The following is a 16750-nucleotide window of genomic DNA, read 5'->3' as shown; positions in this document are numbered from 1 at the left end:
GTTTAACTTCAACTTTTGCACTCTGCAAAAGTACTAAAACGTAGGTGAAAAAGTACTATAAAAATTATTCTGAGTACCATATGTTCTTGCTTGCTGGTAGCTTAAAAGTAATTTTATTTATAACGTGGAAATTTCACTTAGGAAGAAACTGAATTGGATTGGGCCCACGGTGTCTACACACGTCCTGGGTGTGGACTGGAGATGTCCATTCTCTTGCATGGTCTGTCTGGATGGCTACATCACTTACCTGGCTTCATTTTGTCCCAGTTGCTTTTGGCATAATTTATGGAGCTGATTCATTACTCATAGTATTTGGTTCATTACATTTCAACTGTTAATTGAGGCCTGTGGAAGAGCACTTTTGCTCAAAACAAGTGGGTGTTGTTGCCTTTGTTTTCTCCAATGAGATAACTTCATATCTTATCTAAAACAGTTTTTAATTTTTTTTAGCAATTGAAAAAGTACTAAATTCTCTTGCTTACTTGGGTTCTAAAAGTATTTATTTGATACGGTTTGAAAATATCTACTTGGAGAAAAGGTTACGGGATATGGCCCATTCTATTTTTATATAAAAAATAGAATTCTATTTTATACAGTTACTCCCAATTTTTACATATTTGTATAATATAGTCTCCACACAGCAGAACACCATAGGTATCATGTTTTTCATTCTTTTTATTGATAAAAACTACACAAAAGCTATAACTGATCATAATAGTATTAAAAAAAAACAATTTATACTTTCTTTTGTGATTTGAAACTGTCAATAAAATCCAAATAAACCTGGGAATTATATTCCTTCTATCTGAATGAAGGAGCCAGAAGGAGCCTTCCCACCACTTTGTTCTGTAGATCTTTCATAACTGTAACCTGCGACCGTGACTCTGACTGAGGCTGGTCTTCCCAAACACTGCCCCCTTGTGGCTGGCAGTCTGATAAAAAGCCAAACTTCTGTTATGGGAAAAACAGGAAAGAAACACAGTTCAAAAAGATCCACTGGGTTATTCAACATGAAACAATAAGCATTCCCTACCCCAGAAATCCCCACAGTCTCCCCTGTTTGGTTCATCTGTATTGGAACCATGCAACGTGTAGAAAATAGGAAACCAAATGTACAAGCAGATTAAACTTCTTTATGCAGCTGGAGTGGATCCAAGACTGGTTAAAAAATCCCTTAGGTGGATCCAGCTTTATAATTTTACTTTATTATTTTATTTCTTTTTATACACCAGAGGGGTTTGCATAATCCTTTAAAGCCAAGATAAACCCCTCGTTGTTCCCATATTATTGTTATAAGTTCCATGGCCCTGTTGGCTGAAATGGGTCCCGTGCTCAAGCTTCTAGTTTTGCGTGTTTTTTTTATTGTATTATGTAGCTGTTTTTATTATGAGAGCACGTTACATTTACAGGGTACTCCCAACAAGTATGATTTGTATATGTCCTCAATGCTTTTCTTCCAAGCGTCACAATCCAAGACTCCGTGGGTTATTGGTTTGGTATCCTCTCAATGTATATGGCAGGTGCTGCTGAGCGAGCTATTGTTGAAATGTAGCTCTGGTCCCTACTAAGCTCTAGGTTGGTGGTCTCTCTTTGCTCGCATGGTGTCCCATCATAGCCCTTATTTACAAGGAGGGTTTTGTGGGTCTGACAATATCCGACCATTGGCTGGTCATACGTCGTAAAGTATGGTGGAGTCTTCATGTGCCGTGGAACCTGTACAGAGACAAAACCAGAGCAAACTTAGATGTCATCTGGTATAATGTGAAACCCTTTTGTATTTCCTAGATAAAGCATATTATTTGTAGGTAAATAAAATAGGTTATTTCCTTTGTTTCTCATTCAATATGACTCCTTGCCAGCCTCTGCATTGATGCAGAAGCTGGGATGTTCCATTAACCTCCTTGGCAGTTATTACGAGTCAGGTTCATGGTGGAAAAAAACTAGCCAAGAGTGATAACCCCGGACATGACTCGTAGTAGCCGTGGGAAGCCTTGTGTAGAGCATGGCGCGCAGTGGGTGTTTTCACTCACCACCACGATGATCCAGATGCCGGCAGCCATTCTCCTTCCTGTCCTCGGAGTCTCTGTATCCCTCAGGTGAGATCACCGTTTTTTGTTGATCTCACTGCAGGGTTATAGTGCCACTCAGAGGACAGAGGGAGAATTGCAACGCTGGATCTCAGAGAGGTGAGTAAATGCTGGGGCTGCTGCAGGCTCTCTAGCAGCATGATTGTGTCCCCAGTTTTAGGGTGTAAAAGCTTGCAAAAAAATGCCACCGCTTTTAGACCATAAAATCCAGAATCATACCACCAGGGGGGGGGGGGGGGTTAACAGGGGTCAACATAATGCATAGAAGCAGCTTGAACAGAGGAACTGCCAAGGCTCAGAGTTATACATAAGCAGTGCCATGCATTGATACACAATGTACACTTAGGGCCGATACACACTAAAGATCTCAATCGCAAAGTAGTATGATCGCAATTTTCACTACTGCCAACACAAATAAAATAAATTTATAGCAATGCAAAAATAAAAAAGGTTGTCACTGTGGAAAGACTATGGTTTATCAGCACACAAAAACAATAGAAGCATGCTAAAATAATGTTTTATGTTAATCCTTGAAATGTACAGGATCTTCTCAAAAAATTAGCATATTGTGATAAAGTTCATTCTTTTCTGTAATGTACTGATAAACATTAGACTTTCATATATTTTAGATTCAAATACACACAACTGAAGTAGTTCAAGCCTTTTATTGTTTTAATATTGATGATTTTGGCATACATCTCATGAAAACCCAAATTTCCTATCTCAAAAAATTAGCATATTTCATCCGACCAATAAAAGAAAAGTGTTTTTAAAACAAAAAAAAGTCAAGCTTCAAATAATTATGTTCAGTTATGCACTCAATACTTGGTCGGGAATCCTTTTGCAGAAATGACTGCTTCAATGTGGCATGGCATGGAGGCATTCAGCCTGTGGCACTGCTCAGGTGTTATGGAGCCCCAGGATGCTTCGATAGCGGCCTTAAGCTCATCCAGAGTGTTGGGTCTTGCATCTCTCAACTTTCTCTTGACAATATCCCACAGATTCTCTATGGGGTTCAGGTCAGGAGAGCTGGCAGGCCAATTGAGCACAGTAATACCATGGTCAGTAAACCATTTACCAGTGGTTTTGGCACTGTGAGCAGGTGCCAGGTCGTGCTGAAAAATGAAATCTTCATGTCCATAAAGCTTTTCAGCAGATGGAAGCATTAACCCACTTTTGAACCAGAAACAACGGCAGAAGCGCCTGACCTGTGCTACAGAGAAGAAGCACTGGACTGTTGCTCAGTGGTCCAAAGTACTTTTTTCAGATGAAAGCAATTTTTGCATGTCATTCGGAAATTAAGGTGCCAGAGACTGGAGGAAGACTGGGGAGAGGGAAATGCCAAAATGCCTGAAGTCCAGTGTCAAGTACCCACAAATGCTAAAAAGATCTTCTGCAGAAGCAGGGTCAATTCTTCCGATTTTTTTTCAGCCTACAAAATATATAAAGAATTATAGGATAAAACACCTAGAGTAGACAATAGATCTAATTAGCTTTTTAGCATTTGTTGGGAGATTTGTCTCATGAGCTTAATGGGTAAAACACTCTAAAATGTGCACTTTGTTGAGTGAATCATATGGTGCAAAGTATGGAAAATGAATCACCAGAAGACATGGTCAATTTGTGCAGATTTAATGTAAATTGTAAGCAGTTTAACAAGGAACTGTAACCAAGGATTGAAATTCATCCCAATCAGTAGCTGATACCCCCTTTCCCACAATAAATCTTTACCTTTTCTCAAACGGATCATCAGGGGCTCTGTATGGCTGATATTGTGATGAAACCCCTCCCACAGTGTGATGTCAGCACCAGAGTGCTGACATCACACTGTGGGAGCCTTGTTGCATTGTGGGAAATAATAACAGCTGTTTCTAACTGCCAAAAATGTATCATGTCTTTCCAGTTTCCACAGACATCACCTGCCAACAGTAAAGAAGTGCCCATGTGATAAATGTCAGAATGTAAATCAGAGAGAGGAAAGATTTTACAATGGGCAAACATTGACTAAACCATTTATAAATAATTATTGTAAAAATTAAGCACTTTTTTTCATCACATTATTTTCACTAGCGTTCCTCTTTAAAATGTGGAGAGTCAAAATGTGATTGGCTATTGAGGAAGATCAGTTGCTCAACACACAACTGCATTGAACCTCTGTAGCAGCTGTAACCAGTGGCGTAGCAATAGGGGTTGCAGAGGTAGCAACCACATTTGGACCCTTGGGCCAAAGGGGCCCCATGGGGCCCTTCCTCAAACAAAGTATTAGCTGTTTATTGGTCCTGTGGTGGTAATAATCACTTCTATAGATGCTTTGAATAGTAGAAATCATTAACAAACTGTTTCCCATCCCCTTCTTGCACCTCTGACACTGTGGATGACATTGGCAGGATTTGCTGCGCCGTATCAAGTGTTACGTATAGTGTGCTTGGGGGGCCCCACTATAAAACTTGCACCGGGGCCCATAGCTCCATAGCTACGCCACTGGCTGTAACTTGAACCTAGGTAATATGAACAGTCAGTCTCAGAAAATATGTAATTGTGTTTGAATTTGGTATCATATTGGCCATCTCGTGTAACCAATCAGAAATTAGGGCTTCAAAAGAAGGAGGTAAGCCTGTGAAATGCATTCATTTTTTTTCGTCTTCGTTCTTTTGGTTTGTTTTTTTTAACACCCCCCCCCCCCCCCACACACACACACACACACACACACACAAATACAGTAAATAGTATTTTTTTAAAGTATGAATTTTTAGCAATTTTTTTGTGTAAATTTTCTCACTTGTGATAATATCGAAGGATTATTTTTTTTGGGTAATTTTTTTTTTAAACTTTGGAAAATATGCCATATATGTTTGCAAAAATTCTCACCTTCAGGCTAAGTTCACAGTGGGACGTTAAAGTCGCGCGTTAAAACAGCATTTAACGCAGAATAACTCACTGCAATGAAAAATCGATGCCCTGTTCACAGTGCACACGTTGCGTTGGTGTCTAACGCTGCACGTTAAGTAAAAGTACTGCATGCTGTGCGTTATACACGTTATTAGCTGCGTTGGACTGTTTGCACATGCTCAGTAATGACTTGGAAGCATACTTTTCATTGCCTGTATTTCTTACTGTATTTGCTGTATGCGACGGTAACGCTGCTTTGCCACTTTTTGGGCGCGTTGCGTTGTAAGCTTGCGGTGCGACTTTAACGTGGCATCAAAACGCAACGTCCCACTGTGAATCAAGCCTCAAGAAAATCACTTTTAAAAAAACAAAACAAACAAAAAAAAAACTTTAAAGATTTTTTTTATTGGAAGCCAGGGGTAACAGGGCTATATTATAGTCTGCCAGTGTTATCATGCTACTATGCTAGATCAGATCAACAGGCGCTATGTTCCAACAACTGTGCAGTTAATATGATGAATATTATGACACTGTGATGAGTGGGGGGGGGGGGGCGAGATATTCCAAGCCATACAGATTAACTTAATGGTAGCAGATGAAACAGTTCATATAGCACAGCCCAGAGTGACAAGGCTTGAGTTCAGTTCACACAATCACAGGCAGAGTTAATGGGGTGAGTGTTTAATTTCAGGCACAAGCAATGTCTCATTCATTAATGTAATCAAGCGTGTCTTACAGGGCGCACTTTAATTCTGCAGCTTCCAACCACAGAGCTGCAATGGCTGCAGGCTTTAGACTCGCGCTCTATATTAGCTCTGGTTGTGGTCAAGTAATACAAGCCGTTCTGTTATGATTTGCACCCCATACTGCTCTTAACTGAGCTCTGTTACTGCCACAGCGTGCAATTTACATACAAATCACTGGGAACAATTGTCATTTTTTTACATGACCCCTTTGACCTTCTGTGCCTCATCTTGAAAATAATTTCATGGACACAAATGCTGTTGTTCTAAAAAAAACAATCTTCATATTATACATCACACAATTATAATAGTAGTAGTGCCTTTAGATAAGTGCTGAGTTTAGGTCTGGCTCAATTAAAGAAAGCCTGAAAGAGAAAAAAGTTTGACATGATCAAGTGGCAAACCCAGGATTTTCAAGGGGGGGGATTCCTGACAGGTCTCCCTCAGCCACACACATTATAGTATAATAATATTGTAGGACATCATGCTGGGTACACATAATGCAATTTCCAGGATATGACAATTATTTCCTAAATGTCCTACCTGCTCCCGATCAACAACGGGATCGGTCAGGAGCAGTTTGGATACAGATAATAATGAGGACAGCCGACATTGGTAATGAAGGGGAAAGTGAAGCATTCACCCAGCAAGAGCACAGGGCTGTGCTCATACCTGACTCAAGTTCCCCAGAGCTGCTCCATGCTTTGTACACACACTGCTGCTCCATGCTTTGTACACACACTGCTGCTCCATGCTTTGTACACACACTGCTGCTCCATGCTCTGTACACACGCTGCTGCTCCATGATCTGTACACACGCTGCTGCTCCATGCTTTGTACACACACTGCTGCTCCATGCTCTTTACACATGTTGCTGCTCCATGCTCCTTACACACGCTGCTGCTCCATGCTTTGTACACACACTGCTGCTCCATGCTCTTTACACATGCTGCTGCTCCATGCTCTATACACACGCTGTTCCTCCATGCTCTGTACACATGCTGCTGCTCCATCCAAAGTCAACTATAGCAGGTAAAGAAAGGGGGCGGGGCTGTGAGCTGCAGGATGCCTGCAGATATTCTGTTGTCCTAACTTATGCCTGTCTCCAGACACTGCACAGGCCCTGGTCTGAGGGGGGATTCTGGACAGCTTTAACCCCCCCCCCCCCTGAATTTGCTTATGTTAATGAATATGCAGTATAATTGTAGTACGGATAATGAATAGAACAGTACGCGCAAATTTTTATTTTAAGTTGTATAGATTTTTTTTTGTAACATTGTTTCATATTTCCAGTTAACAAACCACACTCTTATTTTAAGCTATAAAACAGAGCAGAGCTAAAGAGCCTTTGAACCTTCCTGCAGTAAAACTCTATCTCAAGCTGTCTCTCACTGTTTCTTGGCTGCTGAAGTGCTTCAGAAAACACCCAAGTTTAGTTGATTAGCTCAGAGCTAATACTTAGCTTTATGGTCAGTGCATTATAAATCATGTCAGTACTCAACATATACTGCAGTCACATTCGTATAGTGACCTGTTGGCCAGACATAACTAGAACTTATATTTCTATTGCATTTACAAAGGACTGCATTATGCAAAGCCAGGGGTATCTGCTGGCATCTGCCAATTCCAGCAATTTTAATTTGCGGTCAGTTCAGTGCGTTTATACATATGACAAGTTTCTATTCTATGTGACAATATCAGCGAAGGAGCTATAACATTGAAGCAATAATGATAATTGAATACCAATAAAAAATTTCAAAACACTTTGCAGCAGTCAAACCCTGTAGTTAGGCTACAACAGAGACAGCATTTACTGAGTTCCTGTCTTTAAACTGAAAATATGTCACGCTAGGTGGACCATCCTGTTCTTATTTGCTGTCATATTCTCTTTACAGTGATCTATTGATACAGAGATCCTGTTTTCTAACTTTCCAACCTGCTATACCCAGCTGTTCAAAGCTCAGGTAGACACAGCCGCTGTGGCTGAGATGGCAATGAGAGATAACAGAACAAATACTGTAAATGTGAAAACGGAAGAATACAGCATTATCGGGCTCCCCCTCCAGGGTGGCAATTTGCTGAAGCCATTTTTCGGAACATTAAATTCTATAAACTTGGAGGTTACCATGAATGCGTCTTGAATCATTGTTCAACAATGCCAACAGCTATTTATCTGGAAGTAATCAAAGACTTTTCTGTAGCAGTACGGACTTGAGTGTCCACACGCCGGATAGTGAGTCAGCCACAGCATGTTTAAGGAATACATTTGTTTTGCTAAGAAGTGCCTACGAAGATCAGAAATGTGATTGTCGCTGTCCATGGTCTGCAACTTCCTGCTGCTTGTGTAAAACATAATGGGTACTCCTGACCACCACTAGAGGGTGCTGTTGAATGTAAATAACTTATTTAGATTGTAAGCACATAAGGGCTGGGCTCTCTCACCCTTTTGTGTCTTTGAATTTGTTATGTATTTTATTCATCATGTAACATTTGTCATTGCAATGACTATGTCTACCGATTCTGTATTTTGCACCAGTGTCTCGATTTGGTGTTTACCCTCGTCTGCATTATTAAGTACCCAGTGTTTGTTTCTTACTTTGTACAGTGCCACAGAATATGTTGACGCTTTATAAATATTTTTTTTTAAAACTTTCTTTTAATTTGTTTTTTTCAATTAATTTTTTTCTCATGATCACATAAGAAACAAGTATACAAAAGTACAAAATATAAAACCGGTTATGATCAATAAAGCTCATCCGTAGCACATTATAGAGCAAATGTTTTTGAAACGCGTTACAAAAGGGAAGCGTGTAAGTAGGTAAGTATAATGCACTTTAATCTAATAGGAAAAAATAATAATAATTTAGCCCAATTCACTTCAAACAGCACTCTTTAGTGTTTGCAAAGAGAAGCTGCTAAACTGCTTTAAAAAGAGCTGCCAACTGTGGGCTTTGCATGTTTTTGAGCTTGTATGTTCTATGGCAGGAATAAAAGGACAACTGAAGAGAGACGTATATGGAGGCTGCTATATTTATTTCCTTTTTAACCATACCACTTTCCTGGCAGCCCTGCTTATCTATCTGGCTGTAGTAGTGTCTGAAGTACACCAGAGTCAAGCATGCGGCTAATATTATAAGCAATAATGTCGGAAACACCTGATCTGCTGCATGCTTGTTCAGGGTCTATGGCTAAAAGTATTAAAGGCAAAGGATCAGCAGGACAGCCAATCAACTGGTATTGCTTAAAATGTTGTAAATATGACAGCCTCTATATCCCTCTCATTTGTCCATTAAATCGTGAGCCCCTCTGAGGGACAGAGGGTCAAGACCATAGTTAAGACTGAAGTACAGAGAAAGAATTTCTCAGGGTCAAGAAGACCATAGTTAAGACTGAAGTACAGAGAAAGAATTTCTCAGGGTCAAGACCATAGTTAAGACTGAAGTACAGAGAAAGAATTTCTCAAACACTTCTCCACTTTTGTCATTTATCTACAATTTTTGCTAATTTTAGTATAAATCAATGGGGTTTGTGTCCACCATTTTTACTCTGGATTACCATTTTGTGGCCTCCGAGGAAGTTGCTGTTAGGCCAGTACAATTATAACCTCACCTTGCTGGATGATTGTGCTGACTGGTGTTATTAAAGTACTGTAAAGTGGTTTTGTGCCCTGCTTGTACTACTTTTGCATACTTCCAAATTGGCCTTACTGCCTCTAAGCATAAAGTTTTTCTTTTCTTTAGCAGAAAGTTTACTGCCTATGCCCCATAGTACAACAAACCCTCTGAACCAGCGATGAAGCACAGGAGGTTAACTCTTCCACCAGAGACTGAAACCGCACATTCAGGGCAGAAATCCAGCTCAGACTCCTGGTGCCCAGAACTATCACCCCAGAAATGAAGTCACTATCCCTACCGGATCACTTTCCCTGATGATAGTGGAAGGCCGAAACCTAGTCGGGAAGGAGAACAGACATCTTCTAAACCTACAGTCTGGTGACAATTAAGCAATTGGCACTTTACTGCATATTGTGCAACAGTGTTGATGCAAAGGGGTCCAGTGTGCATGGACCCATGATGTGAATTTGTTTTTCTTTTAATGGATGTTTAACTGTTTTAATAAAGTGTACCCCCCGTGTTAAAATTAAGCCCTAACTCTAACTCATATGTTTTATGGTGACCACTATTGAGCACTGGGTGTCTGCAGGCTTTGCAGAGTGTGGGATTATCACATACAGTGCTAAGGAAAACTTCTCTTTCTATATCCCAATGGGTGACAATTATAGACCTTGCATTTGTAGCCAGGGTTAGGCAGAAAATCATTTTACAACAACACAGACAGCAGGGACTAGTAAGTACAACAAATGACCTGGGAGCGCGGTTCATATTCATTGTACCTGCATAAGGGCTTGTCATGACTCATGACTTTTAAGATGATCTGTGTTGACTGTGTTAGTTTATTGTTATCATTTGAACTCTAGGTTTTGTCTGTATACATGCAGGGATATTGCTAATATTATCGTGTTTTATTACACATATCATTTAGGGTGGGTCATAGCAGCATTTTCTGGACACTGCAAGTGGAACTAAATGATGGACCGAACAACAGGGGAAGAGCATTACAGGGGAACTGCAATGGAGACAGGAAGTGGAAAGAAGCTAAAACCGGTATTATACAAAAAACAGCATCTCTTTCCAGCTGGTATATATGAAGCATAAGGGAAAAAATGTCTTATGGGATAACATAAAATCTATCCTGTTTATGTTGCTGAAAATTACCAACCCCACGGAGATATGAGGCAATAATTGCCATATGAAATCACTTCTTGCAGATAAACAGATAACAGTGCTATCTATATAAGCCACAATAAAGGGTATACACCTCTTCTCCCCATCCCCCCAAAATGTGAATCCTAAACACTGGGCCCTAGTGATGCACACACATTTTGCATAATCGTATTTGAAATGACAATGCAAAATTATAATGCAAAATCTTGGGGTAAAATCGAAATTAATTTTGTTTGTAAATGTCATCAGGAACTGTAATTTCGCAATTGTGTGTACTTTTAAACATAATTTCCACTGTAGCAGTTAATGTTAACGTTTTAATACGTTAGAATGCCGTTAAATGGTTAAAGAGACTCTGTAACAAAATTTTCAGCCTCATTTCTTCTATCCTATAAGTTCCTATACCTGTTCTAATGTGGTCTGTCTTACTGCAGCCTTTCCTAGTTGCGCAGTGGCTGTATTATCTCTGTTATATAATCTAATCTTCTTTCCTTTGTCAGCTTTGTTGTCAGGAATGTGCTGCTCTGCTGTGATAGGTAGAAGTTATACACACCCTCTCCACGCCCCTTTTAGGCTCTGTATGAGTCACAGACTGAGCTTCTCTCAGCCTATCACATGCTGGTTAGCAGCCATGTTTTTTGTTTGTAAACACTGCCTAAAACTGGAAATTACAAGCCAGGGTTGCAGCAGGGAGTGGCATAAACAGCAAAGAGTGGCCCAGGAGAACATAATGAATAGAATGGCATGCTTTCTATTGTAAGAATTTTAGAGTACAGATTCTCTTTAATACTGAGGGTACCTCTGGCTCCCTAATGCTAAAGGGATTCCCACTGAGTCAGCACCGGTGCTGACTCAGTGGGAATTGCATTTTGATGGTCACTTGGAAGTGCACAGGTGACTTGAGTCTTAGCACGTCGTTTTTTGGATTTTGTTTTTCCACCATTGATGCATGCCATACACAGATTTCCTAATGCTAAGGGGCACCTGTAGCTACCTATGACGGGCAAGGGAAGTAAGGGAGAAGTAACAGCTGGGCCAGCCAGCACACTTGCGTGGCAGTTAGGTGGGGGTTTGTAGGTTCATGGAGGGCAAAGTCTAGGGTGCCAGGACATCGATGCCGATAGTCTCCTGTGATGTAAATCTGGGCCTGGATGCCTATATATAAAAATGGCACTGAAAAATGTGGGCAACGGGTTAAGCTGAAAAACGTCTTACCCTGCCCCTGCAAAAGTCCCAGCGGCATCAATAGTGGCTGGAAAGTGTAATGGTTAAGGGCTCTGACACGGGAGACCAGGGTTCAAATCTTGGCTCTGCCTGTTCAGTAAGCCAGTACCTATTCAGCAGGAGACCCTAGGCAAGTCTCCCTAACACTGCTACTGCCTATAGAGCGCGTCCTAGTGGCTGCAGGCAGCTCTGGTGCTTTGAGTCTGCCAGGAGAAAAGCACGATATAATTGTTTATCTCTGTCTTTTGAATTACTATTTCCCTTCCTGGCCACCATGGACTTAGGGGAAAGAATTAATTCGGCTGCCAGCTACAGCTGGTGGCCAGCTCTGTCTTTTGACGGTGCCCAAAATACTTTCTAAGCACTGCTATATCTGTATTTCACATTACAGCCTATGGCGGGAACAGACGGCGCCCACATTTCCAGTGCCGTTTTGCGCTGTTACGACAGCAGACATATAACAATGAGAATGAACAGTCTTGATGCATAAGTGGTCATTCGCCTTGCTTCACAAGTGCCAGCAGCCAGCAGGTTAACAGAGGGAACATGAGTGACAGAGTGAAAGTGACAGTGCAGCAAGTGAGATGCTGCACAATCTTATCTTGTATGCTGGGTGACACGGACCCCTGACTGTCATGTAGCTGAAGTGCCTTCTCAATTGGATGTGACAGCGAGAAAATGAAAGGTTCGCCATTTTTGTTTTATCATTCCATATATCTGCCTCTAGCAAGGTAATACCAGGTTTGTGTGCTATAAAAAAATAATAATGCAGGTATTTCACATATCTCACTGCAAAGATACTGAAGCTACTACGGTGTAAAAAGCTGGGATATCAAATAACAAAAGTGTTATGTGAATGGACTTCACGGCATTCAAATTCATCTATTCATTGTAATTCTTGCAATGAATAAATACAAGCCTTATATGTAAATCAGACCTAGGCAGTGCGCAGGTGGGGTGGTTCATTTGTCCTACATCATTTCACTGATATAGGTGAGATCATAAGATAAAACAGGAAGTGACACCTGATCACACAGCTGGCATGCAAGTTTCTCATTGGCTGGTTATGACTGTGTGAGCAGGTGTTGCTAGACGGTGCTCGAGTTCAGGAGAAGAACGGCCTGAGGGAAGAAAGAGTTCCTGTGCCTCGTTCTAGTGGAGATGGTTCTGAGGCGGCGACTAGAGGGGAGGAGGTTGAAGTATGGCCTGCCGGGGTGGTTGGGGTTGTTCAGTATCTTTTTTGAACCACCCAATTGAGGTCCGGGGCAAACAAGGTGCTGAATAACCCCATCCACACCAGCAAACACTACTTTAACTGCCTCCCCTCAGGTAACCGCCTCAGAACCATCTCCACAAGACCCACCAGGCACAGGAACTCTTTCTTCCCTCAGGCAGTCTTTTTTCTGAACTCGAGCACCATCTCATGCAAAAGTCCCTAGTTTTCCTTTTCCGCCCCAAGTATCCTCTGCAACCCACCTCTGCACTGTTAACCCCCATCTGCTTATTTGTTATGTCGATATTACATAGTTACATAGTTATTTTGGTTGAAAAAAGACATACGTCCATCGAGTTTAACCAGTACAAAGTACAACTCCAGCCTGCTCCCTCACATATCCCTGTTGATCCAGAGGAAGGCGAAAAACCCCCCACAAGGCATGGTCCAATTAGCCCCAAAAGGGAACAATTCCTTCCTGACTCCAGATGGCAATCAGATAAAATCCCTGGATCAACATCATTAGGCATAACCTAGTAATTGTAGCCATTGATGTCTTTCAATGCAAGGAAAGCATCTAAGCCCCCTTTAAATGCAGGTATAGAGTTTGCCATAACGACTTCCTGTGGCAATGCATTCCACATCTTAATCACTCTTACTGTAAAGAACCCTTTCCTAAATAAATGGCTAAATATATCTGTTGACTGCTCCATTATCTTATGCTGTGTGTACCATAAATAATTCCAAATAAGCGAATAATAAATAATTCCAAATAAGCGAATAATTCCGATTCTGATTCTAAGTTTGTTTTACCATTAAAAATTTCACCTATAGGTATTATTACTTTTTAGTCATATTATCCAACTCAACACTGTTTCCACAGGCCAGTTTCTACAGACCACACAACGATCTCCTAGTCACATAGGGAACCACCGGGCCCCTAAATGTTGCTCTGCAATCCAATGTCAATCAAGGCTCACCCTCATGGGTAATTCCCAATGCAGCATGCCCAATGTACTTACCACGGGGAATTACCCATAAGGTTGCACCTCAGTCGATCAATTGGATTGCTCATTAATGACACAATTAGTCCAGATGATCTGCTGTTGAGGAACCTACAAGCACAAAAATTGTAATAGTGCATTAAACCACACCTGAAAACATGTCACATCCTAAAACACACTTTTTGCATGTGGTCCTATCCCAACTATAACCACAGACCACAGTTGAAAAAAGCTGCCCAGATGGATAACTAGTGATGCAGCAGCTCTCAGTGTTGCTAAGAGTTATGTGTGGACTAATGGGAACCCACCTTCTCTTCAGCACTGACGTCACTAGGCGTGTGTCTAGTGAAAATCCAGCCCTGCATCTTAATTACCAGAGACCCAGCATAGACAACTGGACTGCCAGGAAAGGCATCTGAGGACAGAATCAACAACAAAGCTAACAGAAGTGATTTGTAAGATTTGTAAGCAGGGGTGTAGCAATAGGGGATGCAGAGGTAATGACCGCACCAGGGCCTCTGGACCAGGGGAGCCCAGTAGGGGGCCTCCTTCAACTACTTTATTAGCTCTTTATTGGTGCTAAGCTGCTAATGATCACCTCCATACAGGGGCGTAACAATAGACCCTGCAAGGGATGCCTCCGCAGGGGGACCCAGAAGCCACAGGGGGCCCGTGGGGGGATAAGTTTGAGAGACTGACAGCTAAGGGAATGGAGAGAAAAAAACGTATTCTGCTCTTGCACCATTGTTATATTGACTGCATGTGTCCACAGCACAGATATGGACTCAAACAAACTTTGGAATTTGTACACTGTCCCTGCTCCCTAGGGTATGTAAAAAAACATCTGTCTCTCACTCACTGCTGCAAAGTTCTGATGACTTCATGTACAACCTTACAAACAAAGGAGTCACATTTTGAAAAAAAAAGTTGTAGACTTTCCCTTTTCAGCAATCACTCCGAAAGGATTCCTAGATTCTTATCACACACAGGGTAATAACCTTATGGCTCTGATTACTTTTACAACACAGTGGAGTGTCCGAGTGAAGATTGATATCTGACTGTTGCTGCCTCATTAAGAGCTTGTTGTCTCATACTGTGTCCACAGGAGTCATTCTGTAATAACAGTATCAATCAGTGACATTCTGAATGTTTTGCCAAAGTTACAGTGAATACTATATATTATGTTCAGCATGTCATTGTTGTTCCTCCATATAGCATGTGCTCTCATGTAGTAAAATAATACAGCTGTGTGTGTATGTATGTACTGGGAGCAGAGCTGCAACGAGGGACTTGTCGGCTGCAAGGGGCTGGAGGAAGCCCCTGGTAAGTAGATCTGGGGGTAGCATAGATTGCCTGACGTTTCCTTTAACCTGCTGGGCATTCTGATTATGCGCAGCCGCACAGCTGTGTATGGTTTTTTATACCTAATTTTTTTTAATCATGTAGCTAGCCTAGCGCTAGCTACATGATACCCCCCTCCCTGCCAATTCCCACCCACGCTTCCGATCGCCACCGGCACCTATGCCCGTCAGGAAATCCCGTTCTGAATTGAGGGCTTTCCCCATTGCCATGGCAACGAACAGAATGATGTCATCGATGTCGTGATGTCATAGGGAGTCCCGATCCACCCCTCAGCGCTGCCTGGCACTGATTGGCCAGGCTGCGCAGGGGGTCTGGGGGGGCCCTATTACGCGGCAGGTAGCAGCGGCGATCGGAGAAACATGCAGCTAGCAAAGTGCTATCTGCGTGTTTAAAAAAAAAATATTCAAATCGGCCCAGCAGGGCCTGAGCGGTGGCCTCCGGCGTCTCTGGACGAGCCTAGCTCGTCCAGAATGCTAGGGAGGTTAAGTCTAAGTGTTTTTATCTGCATGGGGAAAACACATTGGTCCCAAAGCAATACAGATATCCCAACGCTGCAACCCAATCTTTAACAGCACCAGGGAGTCAACCAGCAAAGCCCCTTATCCACCATAGGGTTACTTCCACACATAGAACAAAGATGCCGGGTCTCTACCTGGATTTAAGGCCGGCTGGCCAATTTTATTGCAAGTGCCACAGTAGCAGAGTACCCAACCGCCCCGTTTTCGTTGGAATGGTCCCGATTTTGGGGGGCCATCGCGCTGTACCGTGCTGCCCCCCCCCCTCCCTTTGACCCAGCCGCTGGGGAGAGAGGGGGGAAAAAAACGATTGAGCCACCAGCCCAGGGATGCGTATGCGGCATGGATGGCCGCTGCCATTTAATTTCTACCTCCCTCCTAATGTGCCCCCAGTGTCCCCTTCCCCCCCTGCAGAGTAAAAAATGCACAGCGGAGCAGGCTGTAACTCTTACCATTGCCTCTCCGTTGCGTACTGGGATCCCATCTGGTCTTCTCGGCTTCCGGCTTCCTGTGACATCACAGGAAGCCGGGAAGACCAGATGAGATCCCGGCACGGAGAGGCAATGGTAAAAGTTACAGCCTGCTCCGCTGCACATTTTTTACTCTGCGGGGGGGGAGGGGACACTGGGGGCACATTAGGAGGGAGGGAGAAATTAAATGGCGGCAGCCATCCATGCCGCATACGCATCCCCGGGCTGGTGCCTTGATTGTTTTTTTTCCCCCCTCTCTGCCCACCCACGGCCACCCTCACCCTCCTCCCCATCCACTGGCACCCTCACGCTCCTCCCTTTCGGGAGTAATTCATTTTATTAATTAAAAATATTTATTTTAAAAAATTTGGTGGGCGTGACTAGGGGGGTTGGGGGTGTGGCCAGGGGTGTGGTCTAAGTGTCCCGCTTTCAATACTTCAAATGTTGGGAGGTATGCAG

The 16750-nt window shown here is 42.4% G+C and overlaps 1 protein-coding gene across 2 annotated transcripts in view; it reads right to left on the bottom strand.

The window, feature by feature from the left end:
- Nucleotides 1–711: 711 nt before the first annotated feature.
- The window catches only part of LRRTM4 (leucine rich repeat transmembrane neuronal 4), a 1103072-nt gene continuing 1087033 nt past the window's right edge, over nucleotides 712–16750 (bottom strand). Inside the window, exon 4 of one of the 2 annotated variants that reach the window (XM_068274824.1) lies at nucleotides 712–1713. In XM_068274824.1, the coding sequence (XP_068130925.1) occupies nucleotides 1486–1713 (228 nt within the window). In that variant the 3' untranslated portion in view covers nucleotides 712–1485. The remainder of the gene's footprint in view (nucleotides 1714–16750) is intronic. The other variant, XM_068274829.1, reaches the window with a different exon arrangement.

Source organism: Hyperolius riggenbachi, chromosome 3 (genome assembly GCF_040937935.1).
Source record: "Hyperolius riggenbachi isolate aHypRig1 chromosome 3, aHypRig1.pri, whole genome shotgun sequence".
Taxonomy (NCBI): domain Eukaryota; kingdom Metazoa; phylum Chordata; class Amphibia; order Anura; family Hyperoliidae; genus Hyperolius; species Hyperolius riggenbachi.
This window is presented reverse-complemented; position numbering and strand designations above follow the sequence as displayed.